Source organism: Buceros rhinoceros, unplaced genomic scaffold (genome assembly GCF_000710305.1).
Source record: "Buceros rhinoceros silvestris isolate BGI_N320 unplaced genomic scaffold, ASM71030v1 scaffold21644, whole genome shotgun sequence".
NCBI lineage: Eukaryota > Metazoa > Chordata > Aves > Bucerotiformes > Bucerotidae > Buceros > Buceros rhinoceros.
Genome location: NW_010409084.1, coordinates 8,716 through 9,311, shown reverse-complemented (window position 1 = coordinate 9,311; position 596 = coordinate 8,716). Strand labels below are relative to the sequence as shown.

Genomic DNA, 596 nt, shown 5'->3' with positions numbered 1-596 from the left:
GTGTGACATCCCCTTTTGTTGCGGTGAGCCGGTGATGACGGCTGGAGCCACACAACACCTACGTGAGGGCGGAAGAGAACGTTGTCTTGCCCACCGTTTTCACCAGGGCCATGTCCCACGGCAGCAGGACAAGAAGCCTGGAGCCCTGCGTTCCTCAGGTGTGGCTGGTGAGCAGGTTGCCCACCAGCCGTGCCCAGGTAGGGGTGCAGGCAGCTGGCACTGCCTGTGGGGAAGGCTCCCCATTGCACCCCCTGGGCATGGCCGTGGCACCACTCTACCTCCCGTGGCACAGCTGGGCCAGCTGTGGCCACAGTGAGGGCCTGACGGGGGTTCTGCAGTCACACCCCACCTCTGAGCTACACCGTCTTCTCCCTCATGTCTTCCCAGCAGAAATCTGTAAAGCTGTGGGTGCTGCCCCCAGGAGCAGCAGCTCAGCCCCCCAGTCACCGACCCCACGCTGGGGCAGCTCTCCGTGGGATGACTCCGGCGGGCTGCTGCTGGGTGGGCCTTGTGCTGTGCTGGTGGCTTGGTGCCTGCCAGCGCCCTGTGCCCGTCTCTATCCCTGCGCCCTGTGGTGGGAGAGGTGGTACGCAGCC

The 596-nt window shown here is 65.3% G+C and overlaps 1 protein-coding gene across 1 annotated transcript in view; it reads right to left on the bottom strand.

Annotated features, from left to right (window-relative positions):
* Positions 1-112, bottom strand: part of LOC104492560 (chromosome unknown open reading frame, human C1orf226) — a gene marked incomplete at its 3' end in the record, with an annotated part of 1,875 nt that extends 1,763 nt beyond the window's left edge. Inside the window, exon 1 of the mRNA XM_010135137.1 lies at positions 63-112. Coding sequence (XP_010133439.1) covers positions 63-112 — 50 coding nt within the window. The remainder of the gene's footprint in view (positions 1-62) is intronic.
* Between the last annotated feature and the right edge of the window lie 484 nt (positions 113-596).